Source organism: Notolepis coatsorum, assembly GCF_963971535.1.
Source record: "Notolepis coatsorum genome assembly, chromosome: 7".
NCBI lineage: Eukaryota > Metazoa > Chordata > Actinopteri > Aulopiformes > Paralepididae > Notolepis > Notolepis coatsorum.
In genome coordinates this window covers 68316114-68343661 of record NC_140171.1, presented here as the reverse complement: position 1 = coordinate 68343661, position 27548 = coordinate 68316114, and the positions used below count along the sequence as shown (strand labels likewise).

General features: G+C 45.3%; 1 protein-coding gene across 1 annotated transcript in view; it reads left to right on the top strand.

Moving 5' to 3' along the window:
- Positions 1-17186: 17186 nt before the first annotated feature.
- The window catches only part of clgn (calmegin), an 80571-nt gene continuing 70209 nt past the window's right edge, over positions 17187-27548 (top strand). Inside the window, exons 1-2 of the mRNA XM_084317818.1 lie at positions 17187-17331; positions 26335-26595. Of these exons, the coding sequence (XP_084173944.1) occupies positions 26335-26595 (261 nt within the window). The 5' untranslated portion in view covers positions 17187-17331. The remainder of the gene's footprint in view (positions 17332-26334; positions 26596-27548) is intronic.

Genomic DNA, 27548 nt, shown 5'->3' with positions numbered 1-27548 from the left:
ATACCTCTCTCATAGACATAACTTATAACCTTTAGTAACTATTAAAGGTTTACTACATGGTTACATGCACACATATAAGATCCTACATACACATGCACATGCCCTGTATAGAAACACTATGGAAATTAGAAATTAGATATGGCACACGTACGAACGCACACACATTCACAGTGCAGCGTATTTTATGTTGCTAATTAACTCAGGGGATTCTAATAATTCAGGCAGGCAGGCAGGCAGGCAGGCAGGCAGGCAGGCAGGCAGGCAGGCAGGCAGGCAGGCAGGCAGGCAGACAGACAGACAGACAGACAGACAGACAGACAGACAGACAGACAGACAGACAGACAGACAGACAGACAGACAGACAGACAGACAGACAGACAGACAGACAGACAGACAGACAGAATTTGCACCTGGCTCGCTGATAACAAACTATCACTACACCTGGGTAAAACAGAGTCCATTTTCTTTGGATCAAATAAACTCAGCAAGGCCAACGGCTTCTCTGTTACAGGAAAGATGAAATTACCTTCCTAGAGGGTTCCATCCTAGAGGCAAATCTTTCCTGTGACAAAATGGCAACCAATGTAATGAGAACATCACCCACTGCCTTTGGAGCAAGGACCAGAGCCTCTGCCTTTCTTCTTCCTAAAGTCATTTTCTTCACTATTTTGGAATAATGTAGAATCTTTTGATTGAGCTTGTTTTTTTTAAAGAAAAAATTTATCATTTAGATGCCTTTATTTCATATTCGACGCAGACGGTAGGCTATAGGCCTATATAGCACATTTTGTTTGGTTTTCAGTTTTCAATCCATAATAAGTTAACAGAAAAAATAAGTACACAACCACATTATTTCAACCTAATAAAACGTACGGTTATGTCTATAACCATAGTTATATGAGTGTAGTGACGCTCTGCGTCATACTGTAATACTCTTCCATATCAGTATTAGCACTGAATAAATGTTCACATGCACCTTTACACACCTCATCTGCCTGGCCACACCCCCATCCGCTCCTCTACATAAGCAGGGGTGTGGCCATAACAGCTCCTTCCCAAGTATTTCACCACAAAGGCAAGACCACGGGGTCCTCAGTGAGTCCGACGCCGAGCGTCACTACACTCATATAACTATGGTTATAGACATAACCGTACGTTATAGTATCGTGTAGCGCCGCTCTGCGTCATACTGTAATACAGGAGCTAAGCAGAGCGGGAGCTCGACAAATGTACCCGCTGAGGTCCCCCACAACCATCAGACCCGGGGAGGACCCGAGCCCCCGGACCCCCCTAATGGAGGACGGGAGGGTATCGGATCCGACTGTGCGAAGAGGAGTTTAGCAACTCAAACGCACAGGGTGAGCAGACCGTGGGACTTACCTTCCACAGAAGAACCCACGACTACACAAACGCGCAACCCACATGCCACTAGGGAACGAACGGGAAGAAACAAAACCCCTGTTACAACCCCTAATATCACGGGGTCAAGGGCAAAAACCCAACCCCGTGGCAAGGCCGTAGCAGCGGAGCGCGAAGGAGGACCCAGCCCCAGGAAGGGACTGGACCCCCCGGAAAAGGGGGCCTGGTGAGGCCAACGACGCCGCAGCATCGAGACCCCACCAGGCGGTCACTAGTGACACCACCCCCCACATCGCCAGCGTATTCGGACAGGGCCCATCCAAGAGCAGGCCCTTCCCCCCTACAGCACGCCGCCCCGAAGCACTCAAGAGGCTACACCCACAGCGGGACCAAGCAGCGCACCGGGGAGACAACCCCCAAAAGAGGTCGATCCCTCAATCCAGGCAACAGGCCACTCGACCTGAGCCTGGAGCACTGCGGACTAGACAGGTGCCAAAGGGGTCTGCTGAAACAGCACCCCGGCGGAAGGGGCGTATGCTGGCATGCTGTGCACCATGTCGCATTGTCGCAGCCTCCACAAAAAAAACCTTGACTCTCTAGAGGGGCAGAGGCAGAGAAGGCTGACATGATTGGCAGACGTCATGAAAGGTGCGGGGGCACACTCACAGGTAGACGGGGCCAAACCCGGCCTACCCCGAGAGTTGACTCCGCTACCAACACACCAGGGAACCAACCACCCCCTTGGTTCTAACATGAGGCGGTTGTTCCTATAACCCCCCAAGAAAAAACTCCAAAACACAACTGCGGGTATACACTGGCTATACAGCAGTACACGTATTCAGTTTTCAAGAAGGGGTTAACCCAGGCCAACAGGTCGACGAAAACAATTTCGAAACCCGGGCCCGGCGGACCGGGACGTACAAAGGGATGCGAGAGGAGTTCTACAAGAACCACCTCAACAGCCCCCTCCCAGCCCCGCCAAGCAGGAGAAGAGAGGGGCGAAAAAGAATGGAGAAGGACCAAGCAACAGTGAGGGATAACACGTAGTAACATAACCACGAACATCTCCATAAAGTCAAACCCTGCAACGCCCGGACCGACCCGGCATTTTCCCCCCGAAAAAGCACAAGTCCCTCAGGGTAACAGAACAGCAGATCTGCGCCCCGGCGGACAACGGGTTAACTGACCTGGTCCGGCGCGACCAGAACCAGTCCCGTGCCCTAATCACACCGCCATCCCCAGTCCCAGGAGGGGGGTAGGTACGCGTGTCGATCCAAAACATTATAGAGGGTGCCACCCAGACGGTCAGAACACAAAGCACCGTGCCCGGTGGCCCACCCCAAGGGCGTGAGACCCCTTTACCAATGCTTTGATCTATTCTGTTAACATCCCCCAGAGATGAACGAGAATTCGTCAAGACAAGCCTAGTACACTGGCGCTCGGAAGAGACAAACTCCATCCCAGTTGCCCCATAAAAACGCTGTTTCAATGATGAGCAACCAAGGCACGCAAGCCCATGCATGGTTCCTATCAGAAGCACCCAGGGCCAGCACTATGTACACGTCGAGACCAGCGGTGCGTTCCTGATATCAACTCTGATTGCACGCACGCTAATGATGCCACGTGCACGCACGCTCCCGCGCATGCGCATAAATGTCCCCTTGCTTGAGCACAGACTAAAGACAGTGCCTAATTGCCTCTACGAATGGAATGTAACACATATTGTTACGAAGGATCAGATTAAACCGAATATATATATTTATTGATTGATATATATTGCATAATATTTGTATATCGTTTGATATCCCTTGTGTATTCCTTGTACATATACACGGAATATCCCTTTAGCCTAGTACAGACCATAATATTTCATTCTCCTATTGGACAGCGGTCCACCAGGCGCCATTGCCATACCTCCAAGGTCTGGTTCAAAGTCACCGCCGGGGACTTGCCTGGACATGAACGGTTCTGCGCAAGGATATGAGACAGGAATAAAGCTGGTACTAGTTTGTTCACCCAACGTATAAATACGGCGCAGGTGAATACAGAAGTAGAGTTACCCAATAAGTTGAAGCCTCACCCACGATACAACGTGCGGTGAAGTATGGCCTGTTTGGCCCCAAATAGAGCATTGAGACCGCGTGCGAATTAATAACTGAAGTATCAGAGTTTAACGCTGTACCGTCGAGTTCGACCTATTCTATTAAGTCAGTAATAGTCTATTTGTGTATAGTGTATCGTGCGGCTACAGTTCTACAGTGACCAGCATCACCAACGTTTCCTCGTACCAGCTAGAGTGCTTATCCAGGCTGGGCTGCTTACCCTGGCGCTTTCACCCGAGAGGCCCTAGACGAGGACCGTGTGGATCATGTACCCTGGATAACCTACCGACGACTGCATAGCCCTTTTCGGCTGGATTATATTTGCTTTTGGTCCTGTAATTGATGGAGCGGAGAATCGCCGACACCCACAATTGTGTGGGATTTACCCTGTGAGGAGCCACGTCGAGCCCGCCTCTCAGAATCCTGAGGCTGGCTGGCTTTCTTCCATGCGGAGCTGCATGCTACGGAGAACAGCTGTATTCGTCTGCGGATCAAGAGATTATTGCACCGTCTCCTGTACTTGGAGTCTCTTTATCATCGTTGACCCAGACTCTACTACCGACAAATCCTCTCCCCTTGCTGGCTTACGACCGGAGGGACCCTACCAGTATCTCCCGCTATATTACCAGAGTACCATAGATATAATTCCTAAGATTCAGGTTGTATTATTATCTCCTGCGTAATATGAGAATGGACATACGTTATTGATTTGCCTACGCACATTCCTTTGCCTTATAAGCGCATCCAAAGTAAAGTATATTATGTACTATCATTGCTGCTAATAAATACTTAAATCCAGTTTTGTGTGGAACCGAGTCATTGTGGGAAGTGTTCATCATAAGATACCTGTGTACTGTATGGCCAGTAGTAATGTACATAAGACGGTAGTGGTTTAATGATACCATACTTATCAATACAGTCAGGGAATTGTACCCCTCAGTTACACATATCATTCACAAGTTAGGTGTGAATGTATCTGAGAATGCATTTAACACACCCGACGACCGGCGCTATTGATATGCAAAGTAGCCCAGGTGGGTACTTATAGCGAGTTGGTGAGTGCAGCACATTCCTGTGTGCGTGCACGCGCTTCTGCTCAAATCTTTGGCTGCACGGAGTGCAATCTTGTCCCATGAGCAACGCATCACTGGTCGAGACCCAAAACATATCAATGGACATTCTAACAAGAACCCAGATACCGTTCCTCCAGGCCGCCTGGGAGAACGACAAGAAGCAGATTTTTTCACAGAAAAAAATACGGACATGGGTCCCATACGACGCGGCAGAGGGAAAACAACACCCTGTCAACCTGATCCATAAAAGAGGGGACGGGGAGTGACGTACCCTATGGCGGGGGGAATCCCATGACTCAACCGACCATTACAGGCGAGGAGTCAGGGAACTCCCTAAACAACACCCCGTCAACCTGCTCACAAAAGAGGGGACGGGGAACCCCCAGAGAGACTTCCCACGTGAGCAATAAATTGAAAAGACATATGCAACATTGAGCTATGTAACAATTGGACTAGGACTCTCTGAGGAGGAGGCTCTGAAACTCTGAGGAGGCTCCCTCACTGAGAGGGAGGCTCTGAACTCACAGAGGAGGCTCTGAAACTCCCTGAGGAGGAAACTCTGAAACTCCCTGAGGAGGAGGCTCTGACCCAATATACACACTACTAGTAGGGAGCAGAGCAGAAGAACAAATCGTCTCTACTGCATTGCATCACCTACCAAGCTCAATACACATACAACAGAGCAGAACTTCTTTTTAAGTTCTACTCATCTTGACAATCTGAGGAGGAGGCTCTGAAACTCTGAGGAGGCTCCCTCACTGAGAGAGAGGTTCTGAAACTCACAGAGGAGGCTCTGAAACTCCCTGAGGAGGAGGCTCTGAAACTCCCTGTAACAGAGGTCCACAACATGGAGCCTGAAAATAACTCACGAAAGTCTCACAACCAATAGAAACGCGCCCAGTGACGTACTCTATGGTGGGGGGAATTCCGTGGCCCACCGCCCAATATGGCGTGGGACCAGGAAACTCCCTCCCCGCCCCCCCCCTCCCTACCCTGTGACACGCTGACCCAGCAACGTGACAGGAAGCCCGAAGGACAGGAGGCCCAACCCCCTGACCAATCAGAAAAAGGGGAGGGAGGTTTTATCAGTTCACCCCCTCATGACCCCTCACCCCTGATACGATGCAATGACAAAGCAGAGCCATGACACCAGTCATAGCGTGCTACATGAAGCGCATGTACACCTGTCAAGGTAACAGCTTCACATAGGCTCATGTGCGAACCTGCCACCTGAATTTTTACACCTTTTCCTAAAGGAAGAAAAACACAGACCAAGAGAGGGCCCCTTTAACACAATGGGGACGAACAACGGAGATCTCCGTGTTTCGATTCCACCCAAATCTGTGGCAAGTTGTTATTGCTTTTATTCCATATTAATAACCTATTCAAGGGCGCCGAGCGGCACTGCAGATTTACCCTACTCTATGAATTCGAGAAGGTGCAATACCGGCCAGATCCTCTTAGGGGCGCTATCGCGATAATGCAGTGTGCCCTGTGGCTGAACGGATCAGTATTTTTTTTTACTTTCAATGGAGATTTCAGTTAGCAGGATTCTAGATGTGCAGCATGTAGCTTGGATTACGTTTTGTATCGCAGATTTCACCATGCAATAAGGGGATTTATCATCAGCCAATGGACATATCGATCTACCAGATGGAGATCGATAACGGGGAAATGCTCGGGGGGGATCAGCCCGGAACACGGTAAGATCTTTTTCACGTAAAGTACAGCCCAATTGGGCATTATTATGATACTCAACCAGGCGTTCGGCCTATGAGGCTAATGAGGCTAACGCGGTTATTGCTAATCAATAATCAGAAACGACGTCCCCCGCCCCCCCCCCCCCCCTTTCATGCATACATGCTTTGGGATCGTGCCGATCATATGCAGTTTGAGTTATTTCTGTAGCATCTGTAAAACGGAAATGCCATTGGATTTAACGTTATTAGCTATTAGCCCATTATCTCGGCTTACAGGAAATATACTAGACCAAATCCGGTATAATGCTTATATTCACTGCGCTATAAAATGAGAACGTATTGATGATTTTTTTCTTCTTCTTTAAGCCATTTTGAAGGGACGGTTTATGGTCTCAATTCACAATGAGAATGGACAGATAGCAATACTATAAAGTATAGATTTAGCTCTACAAACAGCCCCACGTCTGTTTACATTTCACGGTCCTCTTGAGATTAATTAGACTCATCCCAGTGGCCGCGAAAGTGTTAAGGGCCCTGGTACAAGAGCTTACACATGTAACTTCTGTAGGCCAACACCTAACCCAGTTGTGGATCTTGACGACACACACAACCCTCCATCACAACAAAAAAGGCAAAAGTACACTCTCACTACCGTAAGAGGAACGCCGTTTTTCATAACGAGAGAAGACACAAGTCCTCGATTAAGTACTGGTCACAGGCCTTGCTAAAGCCACATGACAGCAACCAAACAATCTTCAGAAAAAAAATGCCTCTCTAAGCAGGAGCACAACCCCAGAAGAAGCTGAGGGGTTACACTGTATCCCCACAAACATAGTGAAACAATATATTGTAAACAAAATCATGTTTGAGGGGAGGGGGGGGGGGCCCAGGGGAAAACCGGGGGGAAAAACCACCCCTCACCACCTTACCCCTGATACGACTCGTTTGAACAGGTACAGCCCTGTTTATATGTGAAACTCGCCACCTGTTTATTGTCATCACAAGCTGAGAGAGGGACTCACCCCTCGATCACATGCCACTATGCATAGCTTTGCAGGGTTTTTAACCCAGCCAGTTGTGAGCTCAGCTACGTTGCCTAACGTTACATGAACACACAACCTCTCATCATACAACAAAACCAGTAAATTTTTACTCACGTAAAAAACAACGCCGTTTTCTAGGTAGAGAGATAGGCCAACACTTCAGACAGCCGCCGTCTGTCCCTCTCCTCATCCGAAGAGAGAAGAGGAAAAGAAGTCAACACAGTCTTTCAGAACGGTGATTATCAGACACAGCGGTGCCGGCACAATTCCCTCATGGGCTGCAGCTGACTTGAGCGTGGAGGTATTCTTATAATGAAACACCAAACCCACTTCCCTCGCGCCGGGTAACTTTCATCTTGAAAGGTGGGGCCCGCACGGTGACAGAGAGTATCCGTTTGTACAGAAATCCGGGGGATTGAACCGCAGATTCGGAAACGGTCCCAGGCAATAGAGCTCCCGATGAGGAGCTCATGTAATGTGGGCGTCAAACCAGAACCCTCTCCACGCCGCTAAGAGGCAGCAAAAAAGGGTACCAGCCTGGAGCCGGCTTTCGTAAGTCGTGTAGCCATTCCCCCCATAGCAACACAACTGGCGCTCGCATATCAAAACCATCACCCACCCGGAGAGGCAGCTAGCCCTCACACAGCCGAGCGCCTCTCAAGCAAAGTCCAACTGCAGAGCGGAGGTAATACCTGTCCAACTGCAGAGCTGGAGGAATGCCGGTGGGGATTAGGCCAGCGACGCGAGCCCCTAATACGAAAATGCCGGTGGAGGTCAGAATGATCATCATCTTCTAGACACCCCGGTGGCGAAGACATTATCGCTGTATTTCCTCGAAAATAGTGAGAGAGAAAATAAAGATATAATGTCAACGCAGCTCCTTCATCGTAGCTCCTCTTCAACAGTTCACTAGTCTCAAAGTGGTGTATACAGACACTTGCCGTGGTGAAAACAAGGAAGGAGCTGTTAGTATGGCCACACCCCTGCTTATGTAGAGGAGCGGATGGGGGTGTGGCCAGGCAGATGAGGTGTGTAAAGGTGCATGTGAAAATGTATTCAGTGCTAATACTGATATGGAAGAGTATTACAGTATGACGCAGAGCGGAGCTACACGATACTATAACTATGTTTATTGTCATTGTTTTAAGAACACAAGGTGACTTGGTAATACTCACATTTTGAGTAAAAAGAATCCCACTGGTCACAATGGTGACCGTAATAATATTTTTGTTATAAGGCTCTGAAAATGTTACTGAATGATGTATCAATGTATTTCCAGCTAAATTGAAATAATAAAGGGTCTCAATTAAATATGTGTAGTGTCACATGACCAGAACACAGCTCAGTCATTGCAAGGTTTAACTGAGGCACACCCTCCTCCAATCCCTCCACCGGAGCAAGGTCAGAGAGAGAGAGAGAGAGAGAGAGGAGAGAGAGAGAGAGGAGAGAGAGAGAGAGAGAGAGAGAGGAGAGGAGAGGGAGAGAGAGAGAGAGAGGAGAGAGAGAGGAGAGAGGGAGAGGAGAGGAGAGGAGAGAGAGAGAGAGGAGAGAGAGAGAGAGGGAGAGAGCGAGAAAGACGTTCAAGTTAACATGCTGCAGCATGTGTAGGAAAATAAACCGCTGCCTACCTGAGATCCCTGGCACTGTTTTGCATTACTGAGCTCCGTTGTCTGGGGGCTGTGTTGGTTGGTCCCTTTAAGCTGCACACCGGAGCATCTTTTAATCCAGCTGTTTGCTGTTCTCTGATATTTTCGGACATTTCGTTGATGCGTCGCTCGACACTTCGAGCTGACATGGGGATATCTTTTATCCTTGATTTGATTGTCTCTTTGTTTGGCAAGCCTTCAACATAAGTACACACAGCACGGTCCTTCTGACACACAAACCCGTAGTAGTCTGTCCACGAGGGCTGGAATGCCCGAATTTCCTTTGCTTTAACTTTCTTAGCTGTGCATCATGACAGAATGCAACGCAGCACTGTGTGATTTTACCTGTGAACTGCGCGAGGCCAGCTGCCTGCTGACAGCTGAGCACCATGGGATGTATCATGTATTAGCTATCATAGGGGTGTGCAAACCAGTCAACTTACAAAAAAGTGCCTGTTGGAGGATTTCAACAAGATAAATGCGAAATATTTCACTATAATATTTCAAAGCGAAGTAAAAATAATAATAATAATAATAATAATAATTATTATTTTTCTGGGGACATTGGATCACTGGGGCACAGCTGATCAACACTGGGGCACGTGCCCCAGTGATAGTGGTCTAAATACGCTGATGGTGTAACTTTGTTCGTCCTTGATTGGGATTCTACTGGCCTGGCAGTCCACACACTGGGCCACCTGAATGACAAGAAGGAAGAAAAGTGTGTGAATTACTAGAAGACCCGGAGCATACTCTGAAGATTAAATTTGAGAACTTTTTTTTTTTATCTTTAGTTTGTCTTAACTGTAAACTCACTAAATAAGTCACATAATAGCTCTGCACCTGACTCGTTAACATATTCTACCAAGTGGGACTACAATGTCATCAAATGCAGATTGGCATCAATTGAGCAGTGATGTATTTTTTTGTTACTTGATATTTCAAACACTGATGGAATTGAAGTAAAGATATTTACCCATGTGTCAATGTCATTTGACATTCCAGGCCAGTAAAATCTTTTACTGATGGCATCCCTGGTTTTCTTTTGGCCACAGTGTGCCCCTGTGCTGCTGTCGTGGAAATCTTAGAATATTGTGGCAGCCTCCTCAGGTCCACACACCACCTCAATTCTATGTGATTTATTCTTGTAGAAGAGTTTTCCATATTTGGGAAAAAAAAGTAGGCTATATTAGTTTGGATTCTAAAATAAAAGCATCTACATTTACATTTACATTTAGTCATTTAGCTGATGCTTTTATCCAAAGCGACTTACAAGTTCTGTACGACAAGACAGCAAGAAGGGTACAACTCTATCAGCTGAGTAACAATGTTCATCAACGTGTTGCGTGTTACAGTGTAGGTTAGTTTATTAGGACAAGTGCATGACAGTAAGGTTAGTCAGGGTTAGATCTTCTTTTTTATTTTTTTATGAATCATTTCAGATAATGGTTGAAGAAGTGAGTCTTTAGTCGACGGCGAAAGATTGGACGGGATTCGGCTGTCCTAACTGGGATGGGTAGTTCATTCCACCATTGTGGGGCAAGGACTGAGAATAGGCGGCTTCTCTTTGATGACCCTCCGGGAGCTTGGATAGGAGTAGGTCTGAGGCGGCCAGAAGATGCAGAGCGTAGGGGTCTTGAGGGTGTGTAGTTAGAGACCATTGACCGGAGGTAGGCGGGAGCGGTTCCCTTTGCCGCACGGTATGCTAGGTCGAGGGCCTTGAAGCGGATACGTGCAGCAATGGGGAGCCAGTGCAGGTCCCTAAGAAGTGGGGTGACATGGGCCGACTTCGGTAGGTTTGAGATCAGGCGGGCCGCTGCGTTTTGAATGAGTTGAAGAGGCTTGGTGGCAGTGGCCGGGAGGCCAGCTAGCAGTGCGTTGCAGTAGTCGAGGCGGGAGATGACTGTTGATTGGACGAGGAGTTGGGTGGCTTCTTTTGTCAGGAAGGGGCGTATCCTTCTGACGTTGCTCAGGAGGAATCTGCAGGTTCTGGTTGTCGCTGCGATGTGAGCAGAGAAGTTCAACTGGTCGTCGAGGACAACACCAAGGTTCTTGGCGGTCGGGGACGCGGTCACAGCTGCATTCTCGACTGTGATGGAGAGGTCGGTCAGGGGGGAGGATTTGGCCGGCAGGTGGAGCAATTCTGTTTTGCTTAGGTTCAGTTTGAGGTGGTTGGTCGTCATCCAGGCGGAGATGTCGGACAGACAGGCCGAGATCCGCTCAGAGACGTGGATATCTGAGGGAGGGAAGGAGAGGAAGAGTTGAGTATCATCGGCATAACAATGATATGAGAAGCCATGAGACGTGATAATGTTACCCAGTGATTTAGTGTAGAGGGAGAAGAGAAGGGGTCCTAGGACCGAGCCCTGGGGGACACCCGTCCGGAGGGGGCGGGTGGCCGACAGAGTCCCTCTCCATGACACTTGGTAGGAGCGGTCGTTGAGGTATGATGTCAGCCATGTCAGCGCAGATCCAGCCACTCCCATTCCTGCGAGGGCCGCGAGGAGGATCTGATGGTTGACTGTGTCGAAGGCTGCAGATAGATCTAGGAGAATCAGGACAGAGGAGAGGCCTTTCGCTTTTGCTAAGTGAAGTGCCTCTGTGACCGCAATGAGGGCCGTTTCTGTGGAGTGGCCAGTCCGGAAGCCAGACTGATTGGGGTCTAGGAGGTCATTCTGTAAGAGATAAGCAGTAAGTTGGTTGGATACAGCACGTTCAAGTGTTTTAGAAAGAAAGGAGAGAAGAGAGACAGGACGATAGTTGGCTATGACGGTGGGGTTCAGGGTTGGTTTTTTTATGAGGGGCGTGACTCTGGCTTGTTTTAGGGAGGTGGGGACCACCCCCGAGTTGAGTGAGGAGTTGATGGTTGCAGTTAGGAATGGGAGGATGTCCGGTGCTATGGTCTGGAGGAGTGGGGAGGGTAGCTGGTCCAGCTGGCATGTAGTCGGACGGTTCGACGTTACCAGTGTCAGGGTCTTGGCTTCTGTAATGGGGGAGAAAGATGACAGAGTGAAGGATGAGGTTCTCGATTCAGCGTTTGGAATGGGTGGGGGTTGGGAGAAGGCGCTGCGGATGTTCTCCACTTTTTCCTCAAAGAAGATCGCAAAGTCTTCGGCAGAAAAAGATGAGGGAGGAGGGGGTGGGGGGGGGAGTGAGGAGGGAGGACATGGTAGCATGCAGTTTGCGTAGATTCTTGGCAGAGGCCTCGATCCTATGGTGAAAGAAAGAAGCTTTGGCATTAGTAATGGTTTTGGAGAATGTTAACAAGAGGTTGTGATATGTGTCGATGTCAGCAGTGAGGCGTGACTTTCTATACTTCCTCTCAGCCGCTCTCAGGACCTGTCTTTGTTCTCTCACTGCATCCGTCAGCCATGGACTGGGTGGGGAACGGCGGGCAGGTTTCTCAACGAGGGGACAGAGCTTGTCAAAGGAGGTTGCAAGGGCTGAGGAGGGTGGAGGTTGCCATCTCTGTGGGGAGAGCAGAGAAGGTGTCACTCAAAGGTAGAGCGGATATTATGTCAGAGGAGAGGGTGGAGGGGGATAGGGAGGCCAGGTTACGTCTGAGTGAGACGGTTTGAGTTGGGGTGAAGACCTTTCGGTTAAGCATGAGAGTTAGTGAGAAGGATATGAAGGAATGGTCAGATACATGTAGGGGAGTTACCGTGGTGTTAATGATGCTGGAGTTACGGGAAAATATGAGATCCAAGGAGTTGCCTGCTTTGTGGGTGGGAGGCATGGCAGTGGGAGTCAGGTCAAATTGTTGTAGGAGGGAGACCACTGGGACCGACTGAGATGAGTCAGGCAGGTTGAAGTCGCCCAATAGAAGGAGCGGGGTACCATCTTCCGGTAAGGAGCTTAGAAGCATGTCCAGCTCATCTATGAAGTGATCGAGGGGACCTGGAGGGCGATAGAGTGTAACAATGGTGAGATTGAAAGGATTAGAGACAGATATTGCATGATATTCGAGGGAGGAGAGTGACAGTTCTGGGAGTTGTGTTAGGTTTGTAGCCCATGAAGGAGATGTCATGAGGCCAGTGCATCTAGTAATGAAGAGACCACAGCAGGCGTCATTTGGGGTGGCAGGGGTCCAGGGGGCAGTTGACAACCGCCCAACCCCTCATCCCCCTCAGTAGCCTATATAACCACATCCCAGCTTATGTACAGTATAGCTTTATTAGGCTCAAATATAAAATCTGCAATTATAACACAGGCTCACATGAGTGATTGGCACTGGAGGTCCCTCGAGTAAAGAACTGGTAAAAACATTTAGTTTTAACGCAACCCACAAATGGAACGAGCTTCAATGTTTGCTAGGGCTCCAAAACCTTTTAACATTAGACAAGTTCAAACTCTTAATTACGGACTTTAAAAAAATGAATGTAACTGTTTTTATAGCCTACCTTGCTCATCAACTCCCACTTGATTTATAGCGACACACAGCATTATAAATGTCTGGATCCATGGTGGATGTCGTTCGTGCACGTGTGTCTCAATAATATTGGGACATATGATTGGAACAGCTATTATTAAACACTATAGTAATTATTGTTGGATATCAGGACATTTTCAAGAAACTGAATTAAAGGCTATTTTGTAATTACACCAGCTACAAATGATTGTTGAAACTCTGTAAAAACTGAACAAAATATGTGGGGTGCAGTCCTTTTTCGGCACAACACCGGGGAGCGTGTAGTCTTTTACCAACACACTTGCAGTTCCGTGTTATTGTGATATTGTAACTGGGATTAAAATGTTTGAGGAGATGCGCTGTTTGATTTGATGACGTGGACGTGACTTGAGAAAATTAATGAGCAATTGCAAGCCTTTGATCTACTTATTCTGAACGAGTTTAACTATAATGTGTATATCGCACCTCGCGAGCGCCGTATATATAACGTGCATTATTTAGGACAAAGTCAATTTAGTATCAGCATTTTAGGTCTATTATTTTACATTTCAAAAGCCCCCTCTAGAAAAACGAAGCACAAAAACATAATTCAGAATGGTATAATGGGATCTAGACTGTGAGAATTATTTCAGAAAGCGAGCTGGGATTTCTTTGCGAGGGTGTGGCCATGCAGTTTATCCAGCTAACTGAACTAAACGCGCGGCCAATCAGATCGCGGAACCCGAACACGGAACTGCAAGTGTGTTGGTAAAAGACTACAGACCGGGGAGCTCCAGTAGCTCACCGCGTACCTCGAGCGCTATTTTGGCGCCGGGGACAACCGTGCTCGTCACGGATCTGGGGTAGCAAGTTCGATTCCCGGACAAAGCCGTAACTTTCTCAGAGTGTCTTCCCCCCATCTGTACCCCCATTCAACCTGTTTCTGTCGGTCATTCTTGACCAGAGAAAAAGCGATAAACGCAAGAAGAGCCAGAGGAATGGCCAAAGTTTAAAAAAAAAAAAAAAAAAGACTACAGACCACCGCAACACTTCCGGGATTCTGAAATCGGGGAGGAGAGAGCGGGGGGAGCATATGAATGAATGTGGATGAGAGCCGTGATGTAAGTGGTTGCAGATACGGCTGTGGGGGTGCTAGAGACATGATCGAATAGACTTTTATGCGCCTGAGTTTCCTGAACACGGCGCGACCCATTCCTAATCGATCAGAACTAAATCGGCAGAGAAAAAGCCCATTTTTAAGCACCTATTCCCCATGCACATGTGCAGATTGCCCACGGATTGTGACGCCACGCACACCCGCCCTGGACTGTTCCATCAGAGGGGGGGAGCTTGTCGTGGTAGTGTGAGTGGCTACAGACCACTGCACTTAAATATAAACATTAGTCTACCTGGAGACTCAATGAGGTAATTGTAGATGTCGCCATAAGACGCGTCTGGCCATTTAGTGGGATCATTTTTTCATTATCCTGTTCGGCTGAAAGTCCCCTAAACACACACACACGGCTGGATAATTTCTCATAGATTCTCTCTTATTTCTGTGTAAATAAACAATAGTGTGTTCGGTTCAGTATGTTCCATACCTTTGTGAGTGCATTTTTCCACGCAATGCAGATATCATTACATCTCTTGATTTTTGCAGGTGCTAACTGAAATCTGACTGCATCTCCTATCTCCTAACTAGGAACCTAAAAGGACAATAATACTACCTCATGCATACTGCACCTTATGTGAATACTGTATATTTCAGTTAGTTAGTTAGTTAATTATATTGATTTGTTATATTGTTTACACTGCTTGTTTTTACTACCTGTACCTCCCCCTCCCCCATGCTGCTATGATGCCTGAATTTCCCCCAAGGGGATCAATAAAGGAATATCTTATCTTATCTTGCTAGGGGGGGGGAAGTCATATTTCAGCAGGGCCTTGCCGAAATAAGACCCCCCCCCCCCCCCCCCCCTAACGCAGGATAGCAAAGTCTGACATTGACCCAATTTGATATTCTTGCATCTGATGACCTCTACTCTAGGTCCTGAAAAGTTTGTCATCATCACCCTTTGCAATCCTGAGTTAGTGGGGCAGTCCTCTTTTAGCAGGGCCTTGCCGAAATAAGACTGCCCTCCCGCGTGATTTCGAAACCTAGCCGCATTTCTGGCAAGACGCTCTCTGATTGGCCGACGCCTGTTTCTACACTGGTTAAGCTTAGGCACTCTTTCGAAGTTGGTTAAGGTTAGAGTTTGTCTTAGAGCGTGACGGCAAGTTCTTTCGACGGTTATTTCGATTAAATTTTTTTGTCTGATTTTATATTTTAATGGATTGTGATTGTGAATTTAACTGTTTTTAAATTGTTGTACGGCGACCTTGAGTGCCTTGAAAGGCGCCTTATAAATAAAATGCATTATTATTATTATTAAGCTTAGGCACTCTTTCGAAGTTGGTTAAGGTTAGAGTTTGTCTTAAGACTTAGAGCATGGCGATAGAACGCCAGGTAGTTTGCAGGCTGTTTGACGTGGAAATGGGCAAAGACACAGCTCGTCACGCGATTGGGCAAACGCGTCAGTGGCCAATCAGAGAGCGTCAATGTGAATCACTACCCACTTTCAAAAACACTCTCAAAGAACACCTACGGGAGACTGCAATTCGAAACTGGCCCCTACAAATGTCTTAAGCCAGTTGTACAGTAAATTACCAAGTATGGCTTTGTCAGTATTCCAATGTACAGAGTACAGTGCCCCCCCCCCCCCTCCAATGTACAGCCCCCACCCACCAACCCCACCCCTGCACCCAACCTCCTCCAATGTACAGTTTCTACGTCAAATGTATATACACTCTTTTTCTGGACACTTTTTGTATCACAAACAGTACTGTATTTGCAAATCTGATATGTCATAAATGTATAGATGTAGCAGTACTGTCTATCTGTATGTCATGTATGTCATATATGTTATGATGAATTGAAAATGGGGGACCCTGATGTAAACAAGACGAAAGTCTTTCTCTGGTCTGCACCTTAACAATTGTATGTATTGAGCTGTACTGTAGCCTACTGTACCCATTCTGCAATCTGTTAATAAACTTTTCAATCAATTCAATCAATCAGTCAGTCAGTGCCAATCAGAGAGCGTCTGCCAGAAATGCGGCAAGGTTTCGAAATCACGCTGCCCTCCCTAATACCGGATAGCAAAGTCTGACATTGACCCAATTCGATATTCTTGCATCTGAGACCCTAAGGCTGCTAACACTATGCCTAAAGATATAAACTGTATACAATGTGCAAGAGACTTATAATATGTGGTGTATTGTGTAATAAATTTGTTTCGACCTCGCATTGTGCCAATATCTCCCTTTATAGCTATCTGAACTCATCTACTTGTTGTTATGCAGACCAGAGAAAGACTTTCGTCTTGTTTACATCAGGGTCCCCCATTTTCAATTCATAATGACATACAGATATAATAATCTAATCATGATGAGTCATGACATACAGTACTGTTACATTTGTGACATACAAGATATGTAAATATACAGTACTGTTACAGATTCTAACAGTAAATATATACATACGAGGGGGGGGGGGGCTGTACATTAGGAGGGGGGTTCAGATATTTACAGGGGCCAGTTTCGAATTGCAACCTCCCGTAGGTGCTCTTTTTGAGAGCGGTTTTGTATATAAGTACATTAATATGAAACTACATAAATATGAAACGGGTACAATCACAATAATACGTAATATTGGTGCACTTTATAACTACTTAGTGACTGACAGACCAACATTTCCCCCTAGCGGACCTAAAAAAATAGTTTTGCGCGTTCACGTGGGGTGCAGTCCTTTTCCGGCACAACACCGGCTGTCATCGACGATCTGTATGTCTTCTTTATCAGGCCTCGATACCCCGCTACTATAATCGAAGTGGGTCAAACGCAGAAAAGGGTCTTTCTAGAATATTGCCTGAGCGTGGCCAGCACAATTGTATATTCTTTCGGTAATAACCGAGCACCCAAGGTTTGTTGCATGCACTCAATCATTCTCCATCTTCTTGACACGACATGTTGATAGTTTAACGTTAGCCAGCAAGCTAATGACAGTGACCAGTTCATTCATTTTTTTTAGCTAGCTAACGTTAGCTGGGTAAATTGTTACCTTTTACATGCTATTAGGTCAATTTAATTCATTCGGGTTCTTCATATCACGAGCTATTTAATGTCATTTGTACCCATTTAATATTACGCTACTTGGATATTTTCTTATTGTGTTATTATCTTTTTTTTGCCAACCGTGCTTGCTAAGTTAGCAGGCTAACGTTAGCTGTGTGCTATTAGCGCGCCATCCAGTCGTAGCAGGTGCTGTAGCTACTGGCACTTAACGTTACTTTATCAAAAGAGTTTGGACATTGCAGCTGTTAGTGCCGGTCATGTTAGATCCACGCAGTCCTGCTCCGTGCCATGGCCGTTACTAAACAACTGATGATTCAATGTCAGGTGGGGTTTAGATAGATTCAATTGTAGACCTTTAAAACCTAGCTTACGTTAGCTATTGTAGTATTTCTTCCCAACACCTAACGTTAGCTTAACGTTACGGTTATAGACCAGCCCATAGTAACTTAGTGGCCCTGTCACATTCATGCTAACGTTAGACGAAGTAAATATAACCGTTTTACACAAGCCACCTTCTTTGGCTTCATAGTTGCCACCTTCGGATTAATAATTTGCGTTGCCTTTCATATGAGAAATGTCCTAGTTGAATAGCCACTGCCAGAATCATCTAGTTTATCTAACTTAGCTATACTAAAACCCCACTAAATGGATACTTCCACCATGTTATTTAGAATGAATGAATGAGAACGTTATTTAACAGATTGCAGAATGGGTACAATACAGTACGGCTCAATACACACAATTGGTAAGGGGATGCAGACCAGAGAAAGACGTTTGTCTTGTTTACATCAGGGTCCCCCATTTTCAATTCAGTGACATTTATGACATACACAACATACATGACATCATGACATTTATGGCATAGGGACATGCATGACATACAGGTATATAGTACTGTTACATTTGTGACATATACGATATGCAAATATACAGTACTGTTACCCATAGCCATAGATCCTAACAGAGAATATATACATATGATGGGGAGGAGACTGTACATTAGGAGGGGGTGGGTGGGAGAGAAATATACATACGGTGGGGAGAGAATATATACATATGGTGGGGAGGAGACTGTACATTAGGAGGGGGCGGGTGGGTGGGTGAGAAATATACAGATATACATATGGTGGGGAGAGAATATATACATACGGTGGGGAGGAGACTGTATTAGGAGGGCGTGGGAGGGTTTGGACATTTATGGTGGCCAGTTTCGAATAGCAGCCTCTCGTATTGTGCTCTTTAAGAGCGGTTTTGAATGTGGGTAGGGATTCACATTCCTTTACAGCTTTGGATAGGGCGTTCCACATTGATGTGGCATAATTGCGAAACATGTTTAGTCCCTTGTTTGAGCCGAATCTGGGTTTAACATGATTTGTTGAGCTCCCTCTGGTGTTGTGGTCGTGGTATTCACTTACCGTTGGGAAGTATTTTGACATGTACATGGGTACCTGTGTGGTGTAGTGTATCTTGTAGACCAGGCCCATTGCAAGTTGCTGTACTCTGTCGTCTACTCTAAGCCATCCTAGGTAGTAAAAGTGGGCAGGGGTGAGATGGGTTCTAGGAGTAAGGTCAAGTAGTAGTCTGACCAGTTTGTTTTGTGATGTTTGTAATCTTGTTTTTAGCACCTTTGAGGTGCTTTGGTACCATGAGGTGCAAGCATAGTCGTAGTACCCTTGAATGAGTGCTCCTGCCAGAGTCTTCAGGGTATTCTTGTTTACCAGAGAGGAGATCCGGTACAAGAATCTAGTTCGTTGGTTGACTTTTTTTTTAATTACATTGGATGCCAGAATGAGGGGACACTGTGCTATTAGAGTGCTCTGAAATAAAAACGTGTGACCCTTCCTCTGGCACTGGCAGAAATACATTTTCCTTGACCCTTGAGTGATTTAAAGAAAGAAAAAAAAAGGTATCCTCCCCACCAAATAATGATAAAGAACGATATAATATTTAAAACAGCTAATTCCGTCCCATTGTTTCTATTGACCAGTTTATTTCTATTGATTAGTTTGTGTTCCTTCCAGTCATACCACCATCACACAACACAGCAAATTCCTAAAGTAAACATAGGCCTAGTTGATGTTCACTCCTAAATCCCATTTCATAATATCAAGACAAATCCACCAAACCAGTCTTGATCGAGGTCCTCCGGTGCAGGCTTGATTGATTGAAAACTTTATTAACAGATTGCAGAATGGGTACAATACAGTACAGCTCAATACACACAATTGTTAAGGGGATGCAGACCAGAGAAAGACTTTCGTCTTGTTTACATCAAGGTCCCCCATTTTCAATTCATCAGGATAATCTATATATTCAACAATTCTCTCAGAACAGTCAGTTTGCATCTTGAAACAGTGCTGAGCAGTACTGAACAGATAGACTAAACAACATAGATTGAAGCCTGCATTTCTAGACCAGGGTGCCTTGCCTATCGTTTTGCTGTGGAAAGAACCGGCAAGTTGATTTACGGCTTTCCAGTGTGGAGGAATTTTCATGTGTCGAGTCGCGGTGATTTTGGAGACTGGGAAAATACAGTTTTCTTACCTTGTAGTAGTGATGTGAATATTTAGGAAAATAGCTTTAGGACCACTTCTGTAAAGAAAGACTTCGTGGTGGAAGAGAAATAAACCATTTGGATATCTTTGTTTTACACTGGAGCGGCCGAGTGGTTAAGGCGATAGACTAGAAATCTATTGGGGTCTCCCCGTGCAGGTTCGAATCCTGCCGACAACGGATTAACTTTCCTCCCACCCACCCACCCCCTCCTAATGTACAGTCCCATCCCCATCATATGTATATACTCTGTCAGGATCTAGGGGTAACAGTATTGTATATTTGAATACCGTTTATGTCACAGGGCTGTACGTTAACTTTTTTTGCACATAGCACTGGTGCTACAGAGGTTGATCGTTTTGTAGCACAGGCCAAAATCTTGTAGCACAAGTATAAAATGTGTTATATTTGTAACAGTCACAAATGTGCCTATTGTATTGTATTTGTGTTATTTAGTTGCAGTGCCATGTTTGGCTGTCATTTTATGCTGACAAGTTGACATCACACAGCCAGACACGTTACGTGTAAGGAATTATGGGATTTGGTGTTGGGTGTATGGACTCTACTAGGGGTGGGAATCACCAGTTTCATCACGATACGATATAGATTCTTTGGACAACAATACGATATTTGCTGATATATGCCACGATATGATACGATGCAGGTGCCTGCAATCCATATGAGACGATATCATAACATAAGCCCATTTAACACAATCAGTAACATTAGATCAACTCAAAAAAGGCAACGGAAATATCATTTGACATTTTTATTTTTGACCTCTTCCAGACTTTTAAAGGAAAAACAATCTATTGTTTTTAATACACATAGTAGACCTCCTGTTCACTGTAAAGTGCCACGTTTTGATATATTGAGCTTTAAACTTTAAGTTAAATGTTTTGGAACTCACAACACGCAACCGTTTTATGTTGCATGATCATGAATATTTATTTTGTATTGTATTTTTTATGTTTAAATATCAACATTATCTGTCCACCCTCAGTACATTTACTATCAATATAATATACTCGTCTGACTTCATGTGATCTTTCCAAACGCACACACACACACACACAGAGAAGGGAGAATGTCTGCCCCCGCCTCCTCACTCTGCCCGTCTGCTGTTCTCTCTATATGGCTATGAACAAACAGCTTGTTGTAAGCTCATGCTAACGTAACGTTCATTTAGGACTTTATGACGCGAGGATTGCAAAGCATGTTATATGCATTTGACCCGTTGCCGAATAAAACAGCAGGGATTTGTTTTGGGTCACGACAACAATATCCACTAGCTCTGTTTCAATGTCCGCGTTCCAAACGCTGCTGAGACGAGCTGCTGCTGCTGAGACGAGTCCTGCTGTGTTGTGATCTGAGCCGAGCGGATATGAGTCACTGCTCGCAACTCGCGGGATATTGTTCGCTAGGGATTATGGGATTTGGTGTTTGATATATGGAGTCTTACGCAGAAGGGACATTGTATTTAATCGCACAAGACTACAAGTACCAAGTGGATAGCGGGCCATCGCGGGCCATCGCACCAGTGCTATTGAAGTCAATCCTTTCATCGCACAGACTGACGTCAGTGTCGCACGTGCTACATATATATCGCACTGTACACCCCTGTGTCACAAATGTATCGGTGCTAAATACCTATATGTCATGTATGTTGTGTATGTCATAAATGTCTATATGAATTGAAAATGGGGGACTCTGATGGAAACAAGACAAACGTCTTTATCAGGTCTGCATCCCCTTAACAATTGTGTGTATTGAGCCGTACTGTATTGTACCCATTCTGCAATCTGTTAAATAAAGTTTTCATTCATTCATTCATTCATTCATTCATTCATTCATTCATTAACGAACATACTACTCAGGAGTAAGCAACTTTAACCAGTAGAGTGGAACGTCAGCCCTCATATTATGTAGAGGAGCCAAAGCTATATATTTAGGTTATTGTATTATATGAATGTTTATGTTTATTTTTATAACCTTACATTGAAACAGCATTAGGAATATTGATTGGATTTAGATAAAGTCATTGAACCGTTTTATTTGTCATAATAGAACATTCTAGAACATTTGTGATGTCACAGTATGATGTCATAATCAAACATTCTAGAACATTTGTGATGATGTCATAACCAAACATTCTAGAACGTTTGTGATGTCACCGTATGATGTCATAATCAAACATTCTAGAACATTTGTGATGATGTCATAACCAAACATTCTAGAACGTTTGTGGTCACCGTATGATGTCATAATCAAACATTCTAGAACATTTGTGATGATGTCATAACCAAACATTCTAGAACAGTTGTGTATATATTCAACCATTCTTTTGCTTGCAGTTGATTGCTTTGGAGTGGTGTTCAGCTGGAATGGGGTGGAGATGGATGGGTGTCGCGGTGTTTGAGGAATGTGAATGGGCGTGTGGTGGATGTTGGGTGGAGGCTGTTCACGGCACATTTGTCGCCGGAGGGCATGTGGCCGAACATGGGGGGCGGTGCTAGGTGGCGGGGGGGCCCCTGATCTCCCCACCGGGGCTCTCTGTCGCTTCTTGTTGTTTCTCATGCCTGGTGGCGGTTGTGTGCTCTGAGTGGTTTTTGTTCGGCGTTTGATGTGCATTTGTTTGCATTTTGTAGATGTTTTCTTGTTCATTGGTTTTTGCTTTGTTCTGGTTGGGTGCTGTTTTGGAGCGGTCGGCTGTGGGTGGAGGCCGCACTTGTGGGCTGTCGGGTGTTTTTTGTTCCGTGTTTGGGTCTGCTTCGGAGCCTGAGGGGGTGATTTTTTTTGGGTGTTGACAATATTGTATGACAAGAGCAGAGAAGAAGGAGACAGACAAGAGGAGCAGAGAAGAAGGAGACAGAGACGATAGTAATGTGTTTTGAAGATGAGAAGAAGAAGAAGAGTGTAAACAATCAAAAGTTGATTTACCAGAGACCATAATATGGAAACCATACTACTAGCGTAGTATAAGAACTGAGGAGGGCAGTAATACGCCATGTTGCATCTACACTGCGGGAAATTCAAAAGAAGAAAGAAGAGGAAGAAGAAGAAGAAGAGCTCAATCAAAAGAACTGCGGAGGGCAGTAATACGCCACGATGCGTCTACACTGCCGGAAATTCTAAAGAAGAAGAAGAAGAAGAAGAACAGTCAGTTTGCATCTTGAAACAGTGCTGAGCAGTACTGAACAGATAGACTAAACAACATAGATTGAAGCCTGCAGTTCTAGACCAGGGTGCCTTGCCTATCGTTTTGCTGTGGAAAGAACCGGCAAGTTGATTTACAGCTTTTCAGTGTGGAGGAATTTTCATGTGTCGAGTCGGCGGTGATTTTGGAGACTGGGAAAATACAGTTTTCTTACCTTGTAGTAGTGACTGGTTGCGAGGTCTGGGTGGGGGAACTTTCTTGTCTCTCTTATGGAACTGTGTCCCTTCCATCCGATGGCACTGTGCCATTCTCTCGGACAGTCTTTGAGCTTCTGTCTTTCTTTACCCTGAGCCAGTCAGCGAGGAGGTCTCGAAGGTTGTACGGGTCGTTTAGGCTAGTCGTGTTGAGGCGACCTCGAGCCAGTAGATGCTCCACAAAGCCGCCCCTTAATTGCTTAGGGAGCTTAAAGGAGCTGATCCACATGACTTCCATCCCATTAGGTCATTCCAGCGAAGTCGGCATTCCCACTAGCAAGTCGATGCTAAGGGCGAAGCGCTGGAATGCTTTGGTATCTCCGGCTTTGAGATCAGGAGCGTTCAGTAGAGCTGCCGCGGTATTGATGTTTTCCTTACCGCACAAATTTGCGAAATATTTCCTACCGCCGCGGTTATTAGTACAAAAAAAATTAAAAAAAAAGTTTGAATGCATTTTTTTTAGTAGTCTACTCTTTATAGCATATAGCCTGTCTCTAGTCTAAATGTCTATCTTTAGAGGATGACTTTGCAGCATGAATATTGTTTGGGATTCGGCAAGCACGCATTCGTTATTGAAAGTGAAACACGGATTCGAAGTTTCCCCTCTGGTCGTGCGCCGTTCACTCGGTGTCGCGGGCAGGGGTGGTTACCCCCCCGACCCTTTCTTCTTCTTATTATTATAAAGTTACTACTTAATAAAGGCATTCGTTGTGTGACATTAACGTTATATAGTTACACGTTCAATAACATCAGCGTATTTACCGGACCATAGCAAGGCAAGCAATAGCCTACTCAATTCATATCTCAGTTCCTTTCTTTGCTCAGAGCGTGCTGAGTTGTCCCATTCTGCGGTCTGTTAATAAAGTTTTCAATCAGACAAGTGTATAGAACGAAGGGCTTTTATTATAACATTCGTTGCAGACAGTAAAATCATTCTGTCTCGTTTAGTACTCCTGAGGAGCGATGGTAGTCCACTCCGGCGGGGAGCTAAAGCTAACGTTATTAGCCGTGTTGTGATGAGCTCTGATCAATTGGTGACATTCAGGACGTAAAAAACGAATACGCGCTTGCCGATTGGTGGTAACACACTGCAGGACGCCCCAACGTGTGACGCATCTCTCTTCTGACCAATCAGTGGTCTGCAATGTTTCACGTGACTTTCTGGTACCCAATAGGGTCGCTTGGAACCTCGATAGAGGAGTAGGGTATATCTGCAGAGCCGCAAGCCCAACAAGAGGAGGGTACTTTATTATTATTATAAAAAAAAACGGTGATGCGGTATTCAGCCTACTCTTGCGGTGGGCGTGATGTAACCGCGGTAATGCGGTAATCGCGGCAGCTCTAGCGTTCAGTATTGCTGCAATCTCGCTTTGTGCAAGTTGATGATGGCCCTCTATGTTGAATAGGTACAGCTTGCATGCTGTTAAAGCACTAACCTACATCTTGAGACACACCCTGGGTTGTCAATGTCATTACTGGTAGAGTTGTTCCGATACCGATACCAGTATCGGAAATGCCGCCGATACTGCCTAAAATGCTGGTATCGGTATCGGCGAGTAGTACCCTCTAATTCTGCGCTCCGATACCATATGACGTAATTTATCAACAACACTGCGGTCTGCTGAGTGAGCATTATAAAACGTGTTTTTAACTGACCGTGAATTAAAGTGTCAATGCCATTTGTCATTTTAACAGCAGATACTTTCCATGCCATCGTCCCGACAGAGCGCTGTTGACGGGGAGCTCTGATGGGTTCGCTTGGTGGTGTTGGTGAACAGCTAACCGAAAGCTAGCGTTAACTAACGTTAAAGTCTAATTACTGGCCAGTGGCCACTCTAAATAAGAGTGCGTAGCCAGATGCGTCCTGATCAATAGAAGGTCAGTGAAGCTGTCCTGGTCCCACAGTTCTCCGTTGGCCCACACCGTCTCAAAGGTCACAGGAAGTCAGTTACATGCTATTTTAAGGAGATGCTGTAACAAAAAATGGAGGTCAAGAGGACTAAACATTCCTATCCGATGCAGTGGGGAATCCATTATTACAGGAAGTGGTTGAAGTTAATTTGAAGTAAATCTCTTGAGTCATGTAAGATGAGGATGATGCTTTAAAAGACATCAGCCCTGATGCAGAACAGACATGGGCTGAGTGCAAACCTAATGGCTGCCTGACCTCCACCCGTCATTCTGTTTAATTGAGGGGGTGGGACGATAAGGTGATGATATTTGGCCCTCGATAACGATATCACGATTAGGGGTGGGACGATACATCTATCGAGATCGATACATCAATGTAATTATCAACTATCACAATATTTGTGTAACTGAAGAAGGAAAGAAATATCCATAAAAATCAGGAATTATGTATTTATACCGAATTTACTTGGCAGCTTATGAGATTCTTTAGTGTACTGTGCATCACAAACTGGCCAATTGTACATGAAACGATGTACAACAAATTGCATAGTGCCTCTTTAATACAGACTGAACTTGATTATTAACTATTAATTATGTCCCCAACGGAAAACCTTGTTACCATCTGCAATAAAATAAATATACTGTATCATCTGTTTTATCTAATAAGATAATGTTCTCAGTCTGTTCACCTCACTCCAATAATTTTTATTGCAATAAAATGGGATTGTCGATACTTGGCGTTGCTGTATCAATATAATATCGGCATACAAAATAACGTGATATATTGCTATTGCTGTATGGATTCCCCCCCCCCCCCCCCCCACCCATATTTACCGGTACTTGTATTATTCTCTTTAATACACATGTTCTTTTTCTATTCATATATTGTCTCTTGTCTCCTCCGTTCTTTCTATAAAAAACCTGTATCTCCCTCGTTTCTCCCGTCCTACATCCTCCCCTGTCCCACTCCCTTCAGATGAAGCCGCATTGGGCCTTGCTGCTGCTCGTCTCCCTGGCGGCTGTGGCAGCAGTAGCAGCCCAGGAGGCGGATGGCTCAGACCTGGAGGACTACGAGGTGGGCCTGGACGAGGAGAAGCTGCAGGCCATGATGGATGAGAATGCAGAAGCCATGGTGGAGGAAGAGGAGGACTCTGCTGAGGTGGAGGACAAGGATGGAGAGGACGGAGGAAGAGGAGAGGCGGGCCAGGCCGGAGCTGACGCTAATGTCTCCTTCCAGGTGAGCAATGGGTCAAAGGTCAAGGAGTGGCCGAAACTAGGACCGTAAAGTGAGGGCTGGACAATGATGTGTGCCAGCTGAAATAGGGCTGGGAGATATGGCAAAAAAATCATATCGCGATAACGATATGATAATGTTCATATCATATCACTCAATATCGATAATTATCTAAATTGTTATAAGTTACATTTTTTATTTATTTTTTTTAAACAACAGATGTATGTTTATTTTGCAGCAATTCTTTGTCGTTGCCACCATCTTTAGTGTTACATCCCCTCACACTCCAGTTCTCAGGCTGCAGCTGGTTTGAAAGCGAAAGTAAACCGGCTTCTCTGCTGGCTGTGGCTCCAGGGGAGTTGAACAGTTCTGGCTCTGCTAGTTTCTTTTCTATCTTTTGGCGCTTTTTTGGTGGACAAACCACCGCACATGTGCACCGTGACTCGTGACTGGAGTCTAGCTCTGCTAGCACACATAGCCTACTGTGTACAGACTGTTTCAAACTGTATTTTAAATTAGAAAGCAAACAAAATAAATGGACAAGAGAAAAAGAAATCTCAATTTGGTCAGTATTGTCATTTGGACAAACAAAGCCATTACTTTAAGTTGCAGGCAAGAAAGACAAGTCTGTCCACTGTCTCTGGTTTTAAAACTGCCCTGTTGCAGGTCCAAAAAAGAAACAAAATAAATTTTTTTATATAGATTATTAAAATATATCACGATATTTATCGTTATTGTTATATCACCCAGCCCTCTGCTGAAATATTAATCAAATATCACAAATGAGAAATGTCACCAGTAGGGCTGAGCCCAAACGTTTGAAGGTTCAGACCTTCATTCATTCATTTGTTCATTCGTTGGCGCTTGAATCTTAATTAATATATTAATCTAAAAATATATATCAGAATGTGATATATATCAGAATATCACAGTACTATGTTGTGTTTACTATAATT